This window comes from Brachionichthys hirsutus, chromosome 11, assembly GCF_040956055.1.
Source record: "Brachionichthys hirsutus isolate HB-005 chromosome 11, CSIRO-AGI_Bhir_v1, whole genome shotgun sequence".
NCBI classification, from domain to species: domain Eukaryota; kingdom Metazoa; phylum Chordata; class Actinopteri; order Lophiiformes; family Brachionichthyidae; genus Brachionichthys; species Brachionichthys hirsutus.
The window spans coordinates 4,709,030-4,728,806 of NC_090907.1; the positions used below are offsets into that span (position 1 = coordinate 4,709,030).

Consider the following 19,777-nt stretch of genomic DNA (forward strand, 5'->3'; position numbering starts at 1 on the left):
CGCACACCCACCGTCCGCGTCCGTGCTAGTGCGTGCGTCGTGCAGCTCCGTTACGTTTGATCCGTGCGGAGCTGCGCTCAGCACTTGGCGTCCAGACGCGCAGGGCAAGCGGTGCGCTGCGGCTGCTGCTGGTACCGGTACCGGAGCCGCCGGGTTCATTCCGTCAGACCTCCAGCTGCGGTGAAGCGTCAGGTATTCCTCCGGTGCTCGGTGGGTGGGGGTGTGCTTCTGGACCGGACAGCGTCCCGGGGAAAATTACGCGTCGAGGCGCATCTCTTCCTTCCCGTTATCCGCACAGAGGAAATAATCAGACTGTTTGGAGATTGGATCATATTTGAGCGAATGGCAGGCGCGAAGCGCCTTCAGAAGACGGCGAGGTAATGGACTACTTTATTTTATTTTATATTTTTAAACAAAGGTCGATTCCCATTGGACTTCATTCATAAACGTGTGTTTGATTGATCTAAGGGGGAATTCCGTTACGTTCTCTCTTTTTAAATACGGTATTATAGATGATAAAATGGCCAGTCTGACCTTTACTTTGTAACAGACATCACCAAGCCTGATGTTTGGGGTTTTTCTTTTTTCATATGATGCAAAGTGTGTCAGTCAGTGTTTGGCAGAGTGATGCAGTAAAGCCTCTTTCACAGCTCGCTGCCAGTGACGTGCAGTAAACAAGATATTGTGGTTTGCCTGGATAGAAAACTGTGTTTGTGTGTGTGTGTGTGTGTGTGTGTGTGTGTGTGTGTGGGGGGGGGGGGGGGGGGGGTTGACGTTTCAAAAAGAAATGCTGGTTTTTCATCATGAGTTAGAAATTATGGGGCTAACTGGGTTCTCACACCAGGTTGAGGTCTGCTGGATTTCTGCCCCCCCCCCCCCCAGGGGCTCCAACTGTCACTCATCGGTGTCGTGATGGAAAGAGGGATTAGAAAGGAGTGACAAGTGAAACCCTCTGGCCTTCTCAAACATTTTATTTAATTGACCCCAACATGGTCGCAGACTGATGTTTGTTTCCCTGCAGGCATTCCTAATTTTTTTTACAGTGCATCTTATTTTCTGCATGAAATGCATGCAGAAAAAAGGAATAAAGATTCAATGCTATGCGAGATATCTTGTGCCTCTTTTTTTTTTTTATATATATATAATTCATTGTGTCCAGCAATTCAGTCAACTCATTCATCATGTGACGCGATTATTTACATCCAGCATGTTCATTAACGGCAGATAAATGCAGTGGTGTCATCCCTCGGGGGCTTTCAAATGGAAATGCTTTGAAATATGGGGGTTACTGGGAAACCAGATTGTCTTATATAAATATGCATCCCCAGCCTTGTTACTTTCCAAATTGATCCTCATTAAAACCTTCTCAGATACGCTTTGACTTGGCTTATCTCATTGAAAGCATGCACTGAGGATGATGATGCCTTCCTGGGATTTTTGCATTTGCTGTGTTGTGTTCATACTCGCCATTTGTGCACCCGATGGTCATGTGTTGTTTCCCTAAATTCCATCTCTGAGCCTCCGTTGCTATCAATGTCCAGACGTTACTGATTACTGGACAAAGCGTGTGTGTGTGTGTGTGTGTGTTGCATTTCCTCATAACCTTATCAATGACTGATAACCCTCCATATTATTATTTATTAATGATGGAAAGTGTCGCCTCAGTTGTCCATAAGCGTGGCAAAGGAGGGAATTAGGAGCTATCCTGACCTCCTCCTCCTCGCCGATGAAAGGGTGAAGGATTTTAACATTCGTCTCTGACGGTTAAATGATTCGCGTGTCTGATGAGAGCGTTCGCCTTTAAGGAAGAGAACCCGAGTCGTGCTGACAAGACACGGGCTGCGGAAAATTCAACTCTGTGCCCCCTTTTGTTTTTATTTTTGCCTTGCAGTAACTTTCAGTCGTCTGCCATGTTTGAAGGCTCCGAGTCTGTCGAGGTGGAGCGAGGCAGCACTGAGAGCGCCGCGGCCTCGTCCATCAGCGCCTGCAAGAAGGTGAAATAAAGCATCTCTTGTCTTTTGTGTTTGAATTTCTCTCTCTCTGCTGTCTGACCAATAGTCCTCGGGTCAGCCCAGTAGATACATCAGCTCCCAGTGAAAGAGCGAGACAGACAGGACGGAGTGTGTAGGACTCTTGTGTGTGTCCAGTTGTGTGTTGTGTACATACAGGTGCGCTTGCTGGTGGCTGTTTTTCATTGTCCTGCCGTTCACAATCTTAGCTTGGCTTTCAGTTGAAGGTCCAGGAGCGACACCGGGCCGGGGGAGGGTTCTCTTATAACTGGACTTCGCGCCCCGCCGACCTGTCTGCGTCAGTGTTACCTGGATTGTGGCCCGCGCAGATGGCCTGTTCCTGGGGGTGGGGGGGGGGGGGGGGGGCGTAAGTGTTGATTATGTCACTAAAAAGACGCAATGAACTTGTGTAATATCTGTCATACGAGAACATGGTAAGGGTCATTTTCTCTGAGCATGGGATTTTAAATTTGTTCTCAATGAATGGAAACGCACTCTCGAGCCGAACGCCTGTAATGTGATAAACACCGAGACGATCTTTACTTTCACCTTTTAATTAGCAGCCGTGGAGTTTAGGTGCTTTTTAAAACGGCAGAGTCAATAATTACGACACAATAAAGTAGGAGTCAGTCGGACAAAGACTCCTGTGTGTCATTGAAAAAAGACAACTCGATGGCTACAGCGTTCACCTTAAAGCGTCATCATCAAAGCGTCTCCGTGGGGGCGGGGGGGTACAATAACTGCAGCGTCGGCTTAGCTGAGGGGTTATTGATCGTGTGCCTCACACACTTATCCTACAGTAAAGGTCACAGAGGAAGTCCAATTGATGCCTACGACTACAGGGGAAAGCCCCAGAGCCTGGCGGATGAAAGCAGTGTGTGTGTGTGTGTGTGGAGTCTCATGCTCCAGGTGTATCCAGGGAGGATTTCACAAAAGCCCACAGTGCCTGAGAAGAGTTTATCTGTGTGCTGCAGGTGCTGTGCAGCGACAGCGTCCTGGACTCGCCAGACTACTGGCTGAGGAACGAGAAAGCTCTGTGCAGACTGGGCCTGCTGGACGACGACACGGAGGGCAACTGTGCCCTGGTGAGTTTCATACTGGGGGGGGGGCATGTGAGTGAGCTTGGTGATGGTGAATGCTGAGACACAAGTCCTGTCGGATTATGTCTGAAACGGCGCCCCCTCTTGAACGTGGCTCATTGACATGCAGATGGGGAGTAAGGTGTTTTCGCATCAGGTTTCTGGTGCTCCTGTTTTTGTCTTGATAGCTGGATGTGTCGCCTCCTGCGTGTCGAGAAAGTAGGTGCGATGTTGACTGCCACAAATACGTACCGGTACTTGAAGTGAGGTAGTGCGAACTCAGATAGTCTCCCTCGCCTGATGTTCTGACGGCCGTTTCTTCTGTCGCCTGATGCGTTTCGCAGGAAGCGAGAAAACAGACAACAGTTCCCGATAACCTCTGCTGGAAAAAGATGTGTCATTGAGTATTGGGTTCTATAAAGGAGATATTTTTTACAATTGTACCTCTGCATGCACAGTTAGAAGTCTCACCTCAGAGGGGGGGGGGGCATTTCAGTTGAAACTTCCAATGGAACTGGAACTCACCATTAGTAGATTTCAAGCAAGCAATTCATTAAAGAGGACGTTTTGAAGAGTAAATGCGTCTGTAGTATTGATTTTATCGCGCCCTTTGACTGCAAATGAAAAGCTTTCATGAAGCGATCATCTCTTAAGGTGTCCTCTGTGATTGTAAGGCTTCGGTGTAAAACCCAGGCCTTAACGGCCAAGACGCAAAAGCACCGAATGACTTTCCTCAGAAATGATTGTTGTAAATTGTCCCCTTTAGACTTTGTGTTTGTGTTGTTTTGTTTACTCATTAACTTTTCAAGTGTATCGAGCTTGTCATAGGCTGATGCAGTAATATGCTCAGATATTATGAGAAATCCATTGTTTTTTTGGACGAGGATCCTCAAACTCGGCTTAGCGTGTGCTAATAAGGCCTCAAACGTGGAGAAAAAAAACGTTGAGTTGTCTGATTTTCTTCTTGTAATAGGAAAACTTCACTTAAAAATCCTCATTAACGTTAATGCCACTGATTTAAGTTTGGCTGAATGCAGGAAAAACCACGCTGCCGTGCGTGCGTTTGCTTGTTTTGTATATCTAAAGTAGTTTTTAATGAACCAATTGCTGTCTCTCCTTTCCTTCCGTTTGGTGCATGCTGGGATAGATTTAGCAGAAATGGAAATCTGCAATCCATGACAAATGTCTGATTATTTGAGCGTACACGGAGAGGCAGACCGTTCCAGCTTCCTCTGATTAAATTTTATTACTTCAACTATTGAACTGCTGGCGACTAAAACATTAAATTATACATTAAGTAATTGTTATAATCCTTGTAGTGTTTGTAGTCTCTTTGAACACTCATTTTACACACATTACCTTGCAGCATCGTTTTTTTTTTACCTGTCTGCTCATTTACAGGGGTAGGTGCATGCAGCATTCTCAGCATCAAAGCATCAAACTATAACAGAATAAAACGAAGGATGTTCTCATCTACATTTCTCCTAAACCTTTCCTAAGACACAGATTTGGTCATTGAGGAAAGGACGTCAGAGAGACAAGAAGAAAAGAGACACAGTACTTCTAGCTGAACAGGACAAACGCTTAATCCTTTCTGTCACCCCGTTCTGGTCGGTCGCCTTTGATCAGTCGCTGGTTTGCATGTTGAGTTCCATTCAGGATTTTAATTTTTTGGTGGCTCAGTCGTTCGTAGGTCAGAAGGGACGACTGACTAAAAGATTTTTAAAACGCCTCTCTGCGGTTTTACTACATTGGGAATTTCTGTAAACTGCTCCAAAGGTCTGAAGCAAATAATCATGAAACCTCTGAAGGAAGTATACCTGGAAATGCTAATAACATTTTAAATGCAGTAAAAAAGTGTATTTAAATCTATGTACAACCATAATAATATGCAAGCATTTCTCGTCTTTACCTGCAAAACATCTGTCATTGGTCCCTCGTTCCAATTCTGATTTTCAAAAGTTACACGTAACCCAGAGCCGCATCGTTTTTTGTTTTTTTTATCCGTATATTACACATCACTGATCAGAGCTTTGTTTTAGTGATTTAATTGTGCAAATGTTAAAGCTCTGGATGTTCCAAATGAATAACTATGCATACCAAACGGTTAATGAAACACCTTCCTCCATCATGGACTATAACGAAATGCAGTTAACACGATATGCTTTGGCATTTTTCCCTGCTGGAAGATTCCCAGCAGAGCAGTGCTTGATCAGTCATTACCAAGGTAACGGGGTAGCAGTAATTTAGCAAAGAGCACCATTGTCACACACTCGCATCACACTTTGTGAATGTGAGAAGCCATGTGCTGCATTGAATGTTCCTGAAGCCCCCAGATCACAGCCAAGACTAGCACAAGAGCCTTCATCAGTTTCACACAAGATTCTTCCTGACCGGTTTGTTTATTTCCTAAAGTTATTGGGGGGGGCAACACTCATTTCAGTACTGGGGTAGATTAATGCATTGCACCTTGAACCTTCCTCCTCCTCATTTCTTCACTTGAGGTCCCGTTTGTGTCTAGAAGTAAACCTTTGCTCAGAGCCACTTTTCAAAAATGTCTGCCAAATTATTCAAATGCAGAAAAAGACTCTCTCTCTTCCTCCGGGTTCCATCCGTCTTCCGGCTTCGACTCTGTTATTGTGGAGAAGAGTGATCCATTCATCACCGATTTCAAACACTTCACACAGGGGTTGTGTGTTAGTGTCCTGATCCATCTCCTCCCGGCCTGCACAGAGCCAGAACAGAATAAATATGCCATCAGCCGGGGCAGGAGCGTTGACTTACAGCAGAATCAGGGCAGGAAGACGAACCTTTTTCTCCTAGATCCTAAACCTAAATTTTTTTTTTTATACAGTCTGTCCACCTGACTGATCATCCATCCTGCCTGATGATGGGGGACTGCAGTCTGTGGTGCATGATCAGGAAATGAAAAGCTAGTGAAAAATATATTTTTCCCCCTCAACAGTTCTATATTATTCAACTACTGACAACAACCAGCTCCTTGATGTTCGACTTAGCTCGGTGTGCCAAGCTGTGTGTGTGTGTGTGTGTGTTTGATATTCACCACTCACACTACTGGATATATCTCGTTTCGGTCTGCAGTGGAGATGTACCGCCACTGATCAAGCGTTCAAGGATGCTGCATCCCACAATCTCCCGCTTCTTGTAATGAAACATTTAACCAGATAAAAGAAAGAAGCAGCTCAGTCAGAGGTAATGACGTGGAAAATGTCAATGTTCGTCACACGGAATTCATGCTTCAGGAAGAGTTGAGTTTTTTGTGTGTGCTTATTTAAGCAGCTAATCATTAAATGTGGGGTTAGGATTGAGGCTTAGGGTTAGATCATCATTCCTCTCGGCTTTGGATTGAATTAAACTTGAAGTTGATTATAATTAAAGTTCCCAGCTACTGAGATGAATCAGAATGCTTACAATTGAGGCTGTTTATTTGCATTACCTCGAGTCAAATTAACCCGTGTTTGTGCCCGCATTAGGGAAATTATAAAATGCAGCGCCAGTAGACTTTCAAGCTCTGGGGAACGCCGGTTGACCTAAAAATGTGTTTGCCTAATTCTATCAAGGACTGGAGATGCGGTGCAAAAACATTCATCTTTGTTTTAAAGTCATGGAAAAGAGCTAAAGAGTTAAAGAAGGAAAAAATGGTGGCAGAAGGACAGAGAGCAGCAGCTGTGTGTGGGAGGATCAGCGTAGTGAGCAGAGGAGGAGGAATAAAGCTTTGACGGACAACAGAGACCCAAACGCTCCGTTGCACTGACCGTATCTGTGCTCATTAAATTGTGCTGAATGCTGCAAAGTGTCTGCAGGAGCGCTCTGGTATGTACAAGTCCAAATGGGATTTCATGTATAGAAAAAAACTATTAAATATATAACAAGTCAGAGAACAACAACTGAACATGCTCCAGCCGAATGTGACTGTTAGAATGTTCCCTTCAGTGAAATCGCTCAATACCTGGCACTTATTATGGTCTGTTGATATCGAAAATGTCATCCTTCATCTCCATCGTCGTCATGTTTTTTCTTCTCACCGCCATACTGACCACTCGGCGTACAAATCGGCAAATAGACGTAATTATTGGAGCTTTTTGGCTTCACTTGACAAGATGTGATCGTTGGACGTCAAAACCGTAACAAGGCTTCCTAAGAATAAATTGTTGAATGCGGCACAAATTAATTAAAAGAATGTAATAAAAATCTCAAAGTGCCGACGTTGTTCGGACGCGTGGCAGGATGAGTCGAGCACCTCAGGTAGTTCAACGGCAGCTATTTCAAACCGTGATGTGTGTGTCAGGATGTGAGGATTTGAAACTACAAGGGGGGGGTTTAGGCATCGAGGGAAAGTAAAGGCAGGAAATAGTAGAGTGGGGTTGGAGAATCAGAAAACCTCCAAGATCCCACCTGCATGTGTTTCGCACTGAAAAGCTCGACACCTCAGAGACGTCGATTGTGATGAGATTTGACAGGAAATGACAAGCATGGCAGCGTTTGGAAGTTAGACTTGTATAGAAATGTGTGTGCTCATGATTCAGACGCTGTCTTCTTCCTGAAGAACCATACTGTGTATGCAGTGCACACACACACACACACACACACACTCTCTCTCTGTTGGAGAAGTGCTTTTTCCACTTAGCCACACAAAAATAAGTTGGCCATGCCAACTCAGATCAGAGGCAGTTGGTCCCAAACCCGCAACAGTGACACGAGGACTCCATCACACGCCATTATACCTGCACCCAGAGGTGGAGGCAAGTGAGACAGGAAGACGAAGAGTTGGTGAGTGACAGAGACGCAGTGAAGGATTGGAGATGGATGACGAGGGAAACTGAAAGGAAGGAAAATCATTGCTGATGTACGCCGGCTGTCAGAAGCCCGGGAGACGCTTCTAATTGTGCTTTCAGTGAGGGATAAGATAAGACTTTGTTCCTCTCACATTGGAGAAATTCACAGATATGGTCTTATAGTGGGTACTCAGAGGCGACAGTTTAGTTTACAATATTTATTCACAAAAAAAAAAAATATCCAGTACTCTAACCTGAAATCCATCTCAGTAAATAAATACAGATGATGATCCCCTTTCATTTTTGCAGTTCAAGTCAAGGTGGGTGGTTTTGGTCCTTTGTTTTTCTGCTCCAACAGCAGTATAAGTATCTGGACTCTCTACAGTCACTGAAGAAGCCTCTTGGTGAAACGTCTTTGATCCAACTTGGAAAAAGTCCAGTTGATTCTTCCCATTTTGTTCTTTGTGATTTTCCTCGACCTGGATGACTGAGAACCGACAAACTTATATAAGTGGTGTACCTAAGTATTGATATGTGACCATACCTCATCATTCTATATTTAGCTCGAGTAGAGCCTAAACCCAGTTCCCGTCTTCCATCTAGGTGCAGCTCGACTGCCAGCACAGAGCCTATACGGGGATTCCAGCTGGAATGTCGGTGCTGAAAATAAACTCACTGAAATAATATGTTGCAGTGTCAGGATTGTTAAACTCGCCCGTTTCAGTCTGGCAGGAGATATGATGTGGTGAAACCTTCATCAGAGCAGATCCTCCTGTCGTTCACGAGAAGGATGCTCATTCTGTGTCGTCCTTGGCCTGAAATGCTCAGTGTGCCCCTTTTGAAATGAAAGCACCGAATAGATCCTCGTGTTTTTCCCTCGGGCTTGACTTTCATGATGCTGGTTCTGGCTGGTTATGATCATGCAGCATTTGGTTCTTAATCCGAAGTTCTAAGCCTGACTATTTCTTTTGAGTATTTACAAAGTTTGCTCAATTTTAAACATGGAATTTTCAAACTTCACTCATTCTATGCACTAAAAATGGCTGATTCTCCTGTGTGCGTCTGTCTCGGAGCAGAGACGTGAAGGAGGGTGTTTTCGTGGAATGGAACAACTTGTTCGCCAGTCAGACGCCCGACTTTTCGGGTCATGCTGCAACTGATGGTTATTGCGTGGTGAATTGCGTGGAGGAAAGCAATCCTCCAGATTTTTGGGGTTTTGAGTGACGGTGGGAAAGCAATGCAGCAATCTTCCATCTGATCATCCCGGTCATTCTTTCATTTTGTCTTTCTTTTTTCTTCCTCTCCCCCTCTCACTCAGATCTGTTTTGTAAGTTTGGACCCTCAGAAAACAGACTGTCGTGATGACAAAAGCATCAAGGTGAGCGGACTTCACAGACATTCCCTGTTTTCTTTCTCGGCCTATTTTCATTTGCCAGGAACTCTGCTTATTGTCTTCACATAAATATGGGTTCAGTCGCCATTGATTCAAAATCATTCAAATCATAGTTTAGTTAGGAATAATTTCACAGCTTTTTGCAGCTGGCGGTGGCAGCAAAGGGGGAGCAATAATCATTCCACCTAGCTCAGGAATTCTTATGGGAAGGAATTCCTTATTTTGTGTCAGACTTGGAGAAACAGAGAGGCCATGTTCTGTTTTGAAAATCTTTTCCTTTGTCTGTGCTTGGCATGCATCCTGCAGAAATTGGTGTCCGTGTCTCCAGACCTGCCGAAGCTTGTTGAATTGCTGACTGTCCACCAGCCGAGAGAAAATGAGATCCTGTTGCTCGGTGGCCTGGATGCTTCAGACATTTGTCAAACACACCCGCACTCCCCTTCTCAGGTGAGTTTGCAGCGGTGTCTTCAAAGTATTTTCCTCCTTTTGAATAAACTGGCTTGGACTGCCAGAGTGCAAGCTGCTCTTTCATGGCACATGACTTTTGTGATTGCTTTTTGAGCCTTTTGTCCTGCTAAGTGCATTAATTTTTATCTAGTAAGTCCGCGGAGCTTAATCCAATGGAGATACTTCTCCATCTTCCGGGGCATAGAATTACATTTTAGACAGAAATACAATATATTTGCACGTTATTCAAACACAAACGGGTACAGGACAATGATGACTTCAAGAAAAAAACCTTTTTATATTTCAGAATCTAGTCAAACATAAACCACACACACTTTGTACTTTTTGGGTGTTTATTTTATCCATTGATTGTAGTTATAGATTTATAAAGCTCACTAAATGTTATTGCTTAAAGCTACTGTTGGAATCAATACTGCTTGGAGGAGTCTGCACAGACAATTAACCTCATGAAAAGGTCCAGTGATTTAACAGTATCTCAGTTAAAAGCATCAGAGCTGTGTGAACTTACCGGCCCTGAAGTTTTAAAGTGTTAATATTATTTATCTTGTAATTTGTGACTCCATGTATATTGTCCTGTGTGTGTGTGTGTGTGTGCATGCATAATTGGTATCTGTACATGTTCCATTCAGGGTGGGGAGCAGCAGAGAAGCACTGGAGTTTGCCTGATTCCGTATTCAGGGCAGAAATGCTTCGCCCAACCAAACAGCATCATCTTTGATATCAACAAGTTCCTCGTTGGCCTGCAATGGGGAAAGGAACAGCAGCTTCATCAGGGCCGAGCACCGGGGCAGCGGCTCGACGATGACACCAATCGGTCCATTTCTTCCATTGAAGAGGATTTCCTGACTGCCTCGGAACACCTTGGTGACGACATTGTGGATGGTGGTCTCAGGAACGGTGAGTCAATTACCTCGTTGGCGGGTTGGCTGTGGTTGCGTGTTTGTTGCTGTGATATATCCAATATTGTTATTTGGATGAGATGTGGATTTGATGTTGATCCAAATGGGTTTCTCAATATTGATTACCATATTCATTTTCTCCTGAATTATAAAACACTATAACCGTGTACTATAACTCTTTTTATTATTTTGTATTGTGTTATAAATATTCATTTTCAAAACTCCTGCTGCAACAAAATTCAGTTGACATTGGTTTCAAAAACAAATATATATATATATATTGTGTGTAATTAAACCCTTTACTTCATCCTGGGCATTCAGTAGTTGTTACTACGCCAATGCAAGTAATTTTTTAGATCGAAATAATTATCTGTATTTTATTCCTTGGGAAAATTGGAACAAACAAGCTTTAATATTCAATAAAGGGTAAAACAGGATAACGTTCTGTTTCTGCTGCTGTGACACTTTGAAAACTGATGCCGTCTTTTCTAATCAGTGTGTATATTTGTCATTCCTTGTCTTTGTTTGTTCACAGAAGTAGAGATCGGTGTCCTGGCAGAGGCAGTGCAGAAACGCCGTGTTAGACTTTCATGTCAGAGGGGACAGCTGGACAATCAGAACAGGGATGATGCCGAGGTGAAAAAGGACAGGCATCAGCAGGCAAACCTCCACAGTAAGGAATCGGCTGGGGATTACGCCACCAATCTGGCTGAATCGGTACTACAAGATGCCTTCATACGTCTCTCTCAAGACGAAAGCTCTTTTGTTTCCGAGGCAGCTGTCAGTGTGTCCCTCTCTCGCTGCTCTTCCAACTCAACCGGTCTTTCAAGGACCAGCGAGCCTTCCCAACAGCGAACCTGCTCTTTTGAACTTCCCAAAATTGTTATAGTGCAAAGTCCAGACAGTTCTGAAGGGGCTGTAGAATGGCCTGAGACTCCGGTCCTTCATGTCCCTGACCATGATATAAATGCCAATACCAGAGAGGTGCCAGAAGACGGGACGCAGGCCCATGTTCCTCAACACAATGGAGTGCACCCAACCAAACATGTAGAGGTGGCATTGGCCTGTGCTGCAAATGTCATTGGCACCATTACTGCTCCACATCTGACAGAACAGATTGCCATGGAATCAGCTTCAGAAGAAGAAATGGAGGAGGAGACGCGAGACTCCGAGGAGAGGGGCGACTACTCCTTCTCATCAGCCATGTGTGGTATGGCCCAGGTGGCCGGTGCCGTAGCAGCTGTGGAGCTAACGGAGGAGACGGGGGAGTGCTGTGATTCGGACATAGATTCCTCAGAGGTGTACACAGCATCCCGCGGTTTAATGTCTGCTGCCGAGGCTTCAACAGCCTTCACACTGCACTGCAGTGTCGCAGAGGGTACCAGTGTCGAAGCATTTCGTGCTAACATTGCCGAGGTCCTACACCGGAAAGCAGCAGAGGTGCTGACTCAGCCACAAGGCTACAAAAGCGTAGCGCAACTGCTAGAGGCCACGCATAACAAGATAGTTGATGGTATCACTTGTTCAAAGAAATCTTACATGGATGAGAGAGAGGTGGATGACTTAATAAATGAGGTGGCAGACAGCTTGTTCAAGCATGCTTTGGTAAAAGCCAAAAAGAAACAAGAACTGGAGGGTACAGGAAAAGAGGCAGCTAACCTGCAGGACTCCCTGCAGGACAGTGTCAACAATTTGCTGTTTGATGTCCTTTGCGTGACACAGAAGAAAATCAGTCACATCTCTGAATGCGATCAGGAGTCATTCGAAACACAAGAGGATGATATTTGTGCTACAGAGCACAAGAATCAGTTAAGTCAATTACAGTACTTCACCGGCCATAGCCGGTCCACGAACAATGAGAACAACGGCAGCGTGCCATACTCTACGGATAGGGTTCCCGTTGTTCCCGGGGTGAAGGAGAGACCTGAGGAACATTATGTCATAGCACCCTCCTGCATAGCACACAGTAAAGAGCAACAACAGCTCTCGTCTTGTAGACAAACTCGGTCTAAATTTATCTCGTCTACCAAGGACTTCTCTGAGCACCAGCAGATCACTGGCACCATGAAAGATCACTGGAGTGAAAATCCCATTCATGGCACTGAGAAGAGAGGGCGACTCATGACGGGCAGTGACAGCAGGCAGGCTTCCCTCACGCCCCAATCCTCACTCAACTCTTGCAGTTCACTGCTCTACTTGAGAATGGACTCTGAGTCTCGGACGCCTATTACATGCTATGCTGATGATCTGGCCGCCACAGTGGTGTCTATGGCTACCGAGCTAGCAGCCATCTGTCTGGAAAACTCGACCGGGAAGCAACCCTGGTTCTGTGCCCTCAATGGGATGTCAAACGATGGCCTAGAAAGCTACTTTATCCCTGCTTGCCGCGCGGTTCACAGGAGAAAAGAGGGGCAGAACAGCAATTCTGCCTCCAAAAAACATCGGGCGCCACGTCTCAGTGAGATCAAGAGGAAAACCGAGGAGCAGCCAGAGCTGATGGAGAGGCTGGTGAACCGGGTAGTGGATGAATCGGTCAACCTTGATGAACCACAGGACCCATTTGCCCTCTTTGCTTCTGAAGTTACCGCCCGGATCATGAACTGCCCTGAGTTTAACGTGGTGGATACGTCAAAAACAGGCCAGCCACGGAGCAGGTTGCAGTGTGAGAGGTGGAGTCGTGGGAAGGCTTCTAGTTATGAGAGCATTCCAGAAGAAGATGCCGACTCATCAGGCACACCCAACACCCTGGGTCCTGGCAGTCGGCTAGGTCAGAACCTGAGCCGTGGCAGCTCGATCTCAAAGCAGTCGAGCTGCGAGAGCATCACAGATGAGTTCTCACGGTTCATGGTAAACCAGATGGAGACTGAGGGCAGGGGCTTCGACCTGCTGTTGGACTACTATGCAGGAAAAAATGCCAGCAGCATTCTGGCTGCAGCCGTGCAACAGGCTGCAACTAAAAAAAATGGTCACCTTAATGTCAGGACGTCCTCCTGCCTGTCTAAACAGTCTAGCACAGAAAGCATCACAGAGGAGTTTTATAGGTTCATGCTTCGGGACATGGATAAGGAAAACAAGGAGTATGGCATTGCCAAGACTAAAGAGTGGAGCAACAGCCTCTTCCCCCCTTCCCTCAGAACACCCTTCTGCGTACGACAGTCGTCTGTCCCAGACCGTCGCTCTTCAGACTCGCGACTAACTGTCAACTCGCCCATTAAAGCAAATTCGTTTGATGGATTTGCTCGCAGCATGCATGGAGACGTGCTAAATATCTTCCCCACCAACTCGGTGTCAGCGACGGGACTGTGCAAGTCTGACTCCTGCCTTTATCAAAGGGGCAAGATGGATCAGATTACTGATATGCTAATTCACGAGACCTGGTCAAGTTCGATTGAGTCCTTGATGAGAAAGAATAAGATCATTGCTGATCCAGGGGACAGCATTGATCTGGAGGCCGCAGGGGAATCTCAGCCTCATGTGCAACAGTTTGCTAATCGCCTGGCTGCCGACATCGTAGACATTGGCAAGTCTGCACTGGGAGGCCAACAAGATATAGTTGGGGGCACATCCGGGCCACTCCCTCAGCCACGTATGCCAGTTGGTGAAAGAAGAAGGGGATTCAAACAGTCTCACTTAAGTTGTGCTCGAACAAGGTCCAGCCAGGAGCAACCTGGCACCAGAGTAGGATCTAGGACTAGCGAGAGCGGCACACCTTGCACAAGTGGTCCCAGAGATGTGCCGCTGATCCACATTGAGGGAGATCAGAAGGATAAAGAGGCCACTTCAAACCCTGAGAGGACAGGAGGAGGACCTCGGGACATGCCTTTACACATGTCCGCTACCAAGCGCACAGAAAGAGCAGCAGCCATCAGCAGCAGGTATTTCACTGCTCACAGTCCTTTCGTGTGAAAGTCAGACCCCTCTTTCAGGCACCATGGTTTGTGTAATCCAGCAGCAGAATAATGAGGGTATATTGTAAGGAAGAGAATCGTCTGTCTGACCAGATTGAGAGTGACAAAGCAGAACATTAATATTTTATGGTAAAAAAAATAAAATTATAATTGTCAAAGAAAATCATCAGCACATGATGTTCATGCCCTGTCCAATCATACAACTTTATTTTTAGAGTTTGATCAAAGACATGCCATTCGCTGGGAAAACTCATCTATTTTAGCAGCGTTAGGCGCTTGATAAGCCTTTAATGAGGCTGTGACTCATTGTCTGAGAGTGTGTGGAAAGCTTTGAGTGGCTTCACCCCCCCCCGCCCCATGTGGGGCTGTTTTACTCACCTTGAGTAACACTTGCTAAAAATAAAACCAGAAACGCATCGTAGAAGTTATGTGGCAGAAGTTTAGCTTAGTCGGAGCGTGTGATCATCTTTTCTCTTCTTTCTTAAAATCGGATTGACGGTCTAGCAGCTGAAGACGAGGGCTATAATTTCAAGTGTCTGACTGGCCTTTCAGAGCCAAGGCAGTACTGAACTCTTGAACTCTCCAAGAAGACATTTTAGTGGCTCATCTGTCCGTAATGAAGACTAGAGCAGTTTGCACTGCATCTCATTGTCAAACCAAATGAGCCCTCCAGAAATGCATAAGTGGAAAGGGCAACAGTTATATATAGAGGGATGTGAGAACATAATCTCCAGATGTGGGGGGGAATCAGTTGTGATATGCTTGACTTTTATTGAGCAATACTATATTTATTAAGTAATACTTTGTTTAAAGGTGAATGCACCGGCCACAAGTGGAGTCTGCATGACAACACGTGTAATCCAGGGACAAGTGGAGTGCATCTGCTTGTCCCCAGTGAAAGAGTGAAGCTCAGTCACTTGCCTCGTCGCTAAAACCTGATTTCCCTCTTGAATTGTCGAGGATGACAGCTCCCAGTCATCTGGTTGTGGCTTAATTTAATCAGGCTCCTTCAGGAATTAAGTTTACCGATGCGTTAAAAGCATTGAATTAGCTTTCTTATGTGGTGCATAGTCATTGCAAGATCCAAAAGCTTGACGTTCATAGGACATTATTGTAGATGTGTAATTCTTAGAGCATGAATAGCAAATAGGGAATGTGGCAACAACAAAAAAACACACGCATTGCAGCAGACATTTGTGCGCAAGTAGCCGATGGTCTTTCCCACCATCTTGCAATTTGCTCTCCCCAGCAGTAAGAGGGACAGGCCAGCTTCGGCGGTGGCTGCAGCAGTGAGGTGGGACAAGCGTTCTATGAGTGCTAGCAGTGAAGAGAGCATGGGGAGCTGGTCCCATATAACCCCCGAGGACGAGACCAGTAGTTTTATCCAGCTGAGCGAGGGGTCAGTAACTGTTGCTCCTTGATACTGCTGCTCCCACCCTCACCCCACTCCCATTGGCCCATTGCTGACACTTGTTTTCTCCTGTGCCAATGCTAATTTACCTTCCTGATGCTGCAATATCCATGTCTGCTAAGGACGGTGTATGAAAGAGAATGGATATTCGTTCATTTTGGCCACGCCACACCATCTTCTTCACCGCATATCCTGGAGCGACTGCTCCGTGCTTTAAGTTTGCCAGCAGAACAAAATAGCCTGCAGCTTTGCATTAAGAATAACTTTCCTGTGATTACAGACCAAATTGTATCGCAAGCACTGAAGTAAGCATTACAAACTGCACACTTAAAAATATTTCTAAAGACACTGATTAAAAAACGAAAAGGGGAAGCTGGAAGGCTAAATGAGATCAAAGTGGAAATTATAGACTTGCGTTTTGCTTAATTAAATAAGCAATAGAATTTGTCTGCACCACCATAACACTTGCTGCTCTTTGCAATCTCTCCATCTGCTTGCTTAACGCCGCCTAATTTTACAATCTGCCAGCCCAGCCTTGTCCCACCCTACCTGCCTCGAATTCCTTCAGATCTCATATTCATATTCAGACGGGCTTGCTGCTGGACCCAAATAAACAAGTTCCTTTCTCCCTCACGTTGAGTGTCCGACTCTGCTGCAGCTTCTATTTATATGTTAATCGCAGCTAATGAGCAACATGGCCTGCATCGCTGCGCCTGGTTGTTGTTCTCTTCACAAGCCAGCGGTCATGTTGGATGTCTTGAGGCGACATGCGGATGACACTCTCTCTTGTTTTATTTATTGGTTAACAGGAATGGAACCAGCAGTGCATCCAGCCTAGGCCTGGCAGACCAAGATGCATTTTATGATGTGCCTACTCAGAGCACAGTTGTTAGGTAACTGTCAATGTCTAAGGCCGGTTCTGTAATATTTGTTGTTTAATTCTGACACTCATAATGACTATTCACATGACAGAGAGTCTGCAGGTTATCTGTTACTTTATTGTATTTTCTCACCCTGTTCGCACTCATGCATGTCAGATCATAGCTAATCGCATGTTCCATTGTCAATCTAGCACAGAGTAATGCTCTTTTTCAAGGGGATAAAAGTATCTACTTGATCTGTCTCAACTGAAAATTTAAAGCACAGGATAACTGATTGATATTCACACTTGCGTCAAAGGAATGGCAAGTAATAACTATCATTTTGGATGATGTGCTTCACTTTATTGAGGTAAATTAGACGTAATCGTCAGGCACATAACTCTTGAGACACAAGCTTGCTACGGCATTGATTTTCTCATCTAAAGTATGACTGAATGAATTTTCCAAAACTCTGCTATTGACACTTTTCTTCTCCTCCTCACAGCGAGGAGACTGAGAAAGGCCATCTGGCAGGAACCAAGGAAAGTGTCTTTGGTAAGTGTAGTAATTTATTCTTGTGTCATCTCAATGTTATCAGCCTTTTAATAATTCACCTCCTCTGTCAGCTTTAGCATGTCTTCGCTCACCTCTTGAGTGACTGGAGGTACAGCTTGTGCTGGGTCTGTATAAATAATCCCTCAAATGGAGGCGCTTGAATAGAATTCTGCTCGCTGAAATAAGGTCGGTCAGGAAGATGGAAGGAATTAATGAATGAGGAAAATGAGACTGAACAAGGGGTAGTGGAGGCACCTGTTGTGGACCAGGAAATGACCAAGATTAGCACGAGTGAAGTTAGAAAGGTAATGAAGAGGATGAAGAATGAGAAGGCAGTTGGCCCGTATGACATTCCTCTGGAGGTATGGAAGTGTCTAGGAGAGGTAGCCGTAGGAAAAGACAAAGGTACAGTAGTAGATCGATTTTAGAGTAAGTTGATTTTTAATGACTTCCGCAACAAATAGAAATTATCTCAAAGCAGAACTCGGCACAGGATAGTTGTATTTTGCAAAAGTGCTGACTTAAACTGAATGTCTAGTTTGACTAGGAGAACATCGTTAGTCTTTATGGTATACTGAAGTGTTGCCCTCTTGCATCATCCTTGATTTTTCAGAAAGCAATTCACCGAGGACGTCAGGTGGCAGTGGCAACCTCAGGGCGTTGTTGGTGGCGAACTGTGACCTTGAGCCGGAGTGCGTGAACTCCGAGCTGAGGGTGGCCCTCCAGTGGATTGCTGCCTCTGAGCTCGGCCTTCCTGCCCTCTACTTCAGGAAATCCAAGCAGAAGAGGATTGCAAAGGTGAGCACAGCTATAAAATAAGGAAACGGGGAAGAATTCTGCCAGACGTGTTTCAATACGTGATGACAGAATAATGCAAACTACGCACGATTGACTGGATGGTTTAATCTAGCAGTTTTTGGGTTGGTAATGACCCGAAAAAACCAAAATATTAGTGTAGAAACATGGTGAAAAGTGATTTGTTTTTCATAATATTTCCCCTTTCAGTATTTATTATGTTCTCGGAATCTCTTTTGGAACAACAACCTACTGCAAATTGCCCGGCAGTTGGATTCATTGCGAGTGTCTTCTTTCAGTTCCAGAGGGTGGTCCACATGATGTCTCAGAAGGTGTGGAGGATTGCAGACTTGTTCAGCGCCGTGGTTCAGTTCTGCAAGCTTCATGAGAGGGGGGAGGGGGAGGAGGAGGAGGAGGAGCGCCGGCCGCTGTCCAGCCTGTTTGATTGGCTGTTGGAGATCCTGTGAGGCGGACTGGTTTCCTCATAGCCCAAGCAAACGCATGCATGCAAGCTCACACCTTCCCTCGCATCCCGTTTCATCGAACCAGATGTCTCCGGTTGAAAGCTAAAAGCACAACGACGTGGATCAGCTTACTTAAGCTTTTGACTCATCGGTCTGTCCATGGATGTCTTTGTGTTTTCTTTTCCATTTGCAGCCGTCCCTTTAACAAAAGCATTTTCAATTTTGGATCAACTTTAATGGTAATGCACACCGACACAGAACCAACTTTAGGCGTGCGGGTTTGGACGTTCCTGATGGAAATGAGCAAGCCTTCAAGAAATTAAGTCGGCAGGTTTTAACTGCTCCAGATATACTGAAATGTGTTTATGTAAGGAAATGTAAACCTTAAAAGTGCACATTTGCTTTAAGTGAGTGAAATGCCCATTTCTTGGTTGTTTTTTTGGCCCACACAACACCTTAGTTGTGACCTTGAAATTCAGTGTGTTATCTTGTTGATGTTACGTGAGAACTGATTAACTGGGATGGCAGTGATGTTTATACTGTAGATTTGGAACTGCTGCAGCTTGGAGGAGTGAACTGCTCTCTTTAGCTTTTACTATATCAGGAAGACAGATTCTGGTTTGTCATGTTGAGTATTTAGTCTGTTTATTTAGTGGTCTCTAGTGGTTCACCGGCATTGGCAGGGAAAGCACACTTTCTGTCAGTAGATCTGAATGTATTCATCTTTTGACTTCAATAAATTTCTGTGACGTGGAATACGGGCAGTCTGATCATTCGTGAAATTCAGCTGAAATGCACGTCTTTATTCAAATCAGGCTGCCTGTGGAACGGACCTGGGTCGATTTACCATTCCTGGTTCCTCTTCCTTGTGCTCTAACATAGATCTATGTTACCATGCCCTCTACTGGTCACATAATATATCACAGTTACACTTCATATCACTACCCCCGCTCCGGCCCACTCCACCCAGGTGCTCCCTGCTCGACTCCGCCCAGGCCCGTCCCACTACCGAAGCTCCACCCCACTCCCGCAGTGGGATTTGAACCCAGTGCCTCTGGCCGATGCTACCAACTACGCCACTGTGTTATTGAGGAAACTGTAGGTATTACCGTGCCTGTCAATAAGTTGATATGTCAGACC

The 19,777-nt window shown here is 45.2% G+C and overlaps 1 protein-coding gene across 1 annotated transcript; it reads left to right on the forward strand.

Moving 5' to 3' along the window:
* Positions 1 to 342: 342 nt before the first annotated feature.
* On the forward strand, positions 343 to 18,640 carry sphkap (SPHK1 interactor, AKAP domain containing). The gene is made up of 12 exons (XM_068745632.1): positions 343 to 377; positions 1,892 to 1,994; positions 2,984 to 3,094; positions 9,203 to 9,262; positions 9,584 to 9,724; positions 10,375 to 10,666; positions 11,204 to 14,519; positions 15,802 to 15,951; positions 16,773 to 16,856; positions 17,329 to 17,378; positions 17,992 to 18,176; positions 18,473 to 18,640. The coding sequence occupies exons 1-12, from the start codon at positions 343 to 345 to the stop codon at positions 18,638 to 18,640; spliced, it is 4,695 nt and encodes a 1,564-aa protein (XP_068601733.1).
* The last annotated feature ends 1,137 nt before the right edge of the window (positions 18,641 to 19,777 follow it).